The sequence below is a fragment of the Alligator sinensis genome, unplaced genomic scaffold (genome assembly GCF_000455745.1).
Source record: "Alligator sinensis unplaced genomic scaffold, ASM45574v1 scaffold1065_1, whole genome shotgun sequence".
Lineage (NCBI taxonomy): Eukaryota > Metazoa > Chordata > Crocodylia > Alligatoridae > Alligator > Alligator sinensis.
In genome coordinates, this window is record NW_005842812.1 from 49,111 (window position 1) to 49,736 (window position 626).

The window sequence follows — 626 nt, forward strand, 5'->3', positions numbered from 1 at the left end:
GCCCCGGGCAGCCCCAGCTCCCTCCAGCACCCGTCATTACCATGGGTGACTTGTAGTAGCGATGGAGGATGTTGATGAAGTCGGTGATGGTCAGCATCCCTGGAGGAGAAGAGGGAGTGAGGGGGCTCTGCCTTGTGCTCCGTGTCCCAGGGATCCTCCCTCCCTCCCATGCCTCGGCTTACCCACAAAACTCTGCTTCTTACTGTCCCAGAGCGGGGCAGCCCTCACGCCATTGGTGACCAGCGCGAAGAAGGCCTTCTTCACCTGCAGCCGGATGTGCGAGCGAATGTCAGGGCCGGGGGGGGCCCCGGCAGCCCTGGGGAACCCTCAATGTGCCCAGCCCCAGGCACCTGCAGCCCGGGAAGTGGGCAGGCATGTACAGCTCGTGCCCTGGGGCCCAGCCCAGCACCCGGCCCCCCGTGGGGGGGGAGCTGCGGGTAGAGGCCGTCGCCTACCTGCAAGGAGGTGTCGAAGACAACGAGCTTGGAGCTGGTGGGGATGAGGTCGTAGCAGCGATGGGACTTCATGAAGCAGGCGTACACCCCGTTGTTGGACTCTGCATCTGGGGGGGGAGAAGGGGCCGTCGGGAGGCTGCGGCGACCGGCACTTCTTGTCTCTAACCCCCC

General features: G+C 65.5%; 1 protein-coding gene across 1 annotated transcript in view; it reads right to left on the reverse strand.

Moving 5' to 3' along the window:
* PRKAG1 (protein kinase AMP-activated non-catalytic subunit gamma 1) overlaps window positions 1-616 on the reverse strand; it is a 3,223-nt gene extending 2,607 nt beyond the window's left edge. Inside the window, exons 1-3 of the mRNA XM_006035191.3 lie at window positions 456-616; window positions 183-264; window positions 41-99 (exon numbers count right to left, since the gene is read on the reverse strand). Of these exons, the coding sequence (XP_006035253.1) occupies window positions 41-99; window positions 183-264; window positions 456-527 (213 nt within the window). The 5' untranslated portion in view covers window positions 528-616. The remainder of the gene's footprint in view (window positions 1-40; window positions 100-182; window positions 265-455) is intronic.
* Window positions 617-626: the final 10 nt, after the last annotated feature.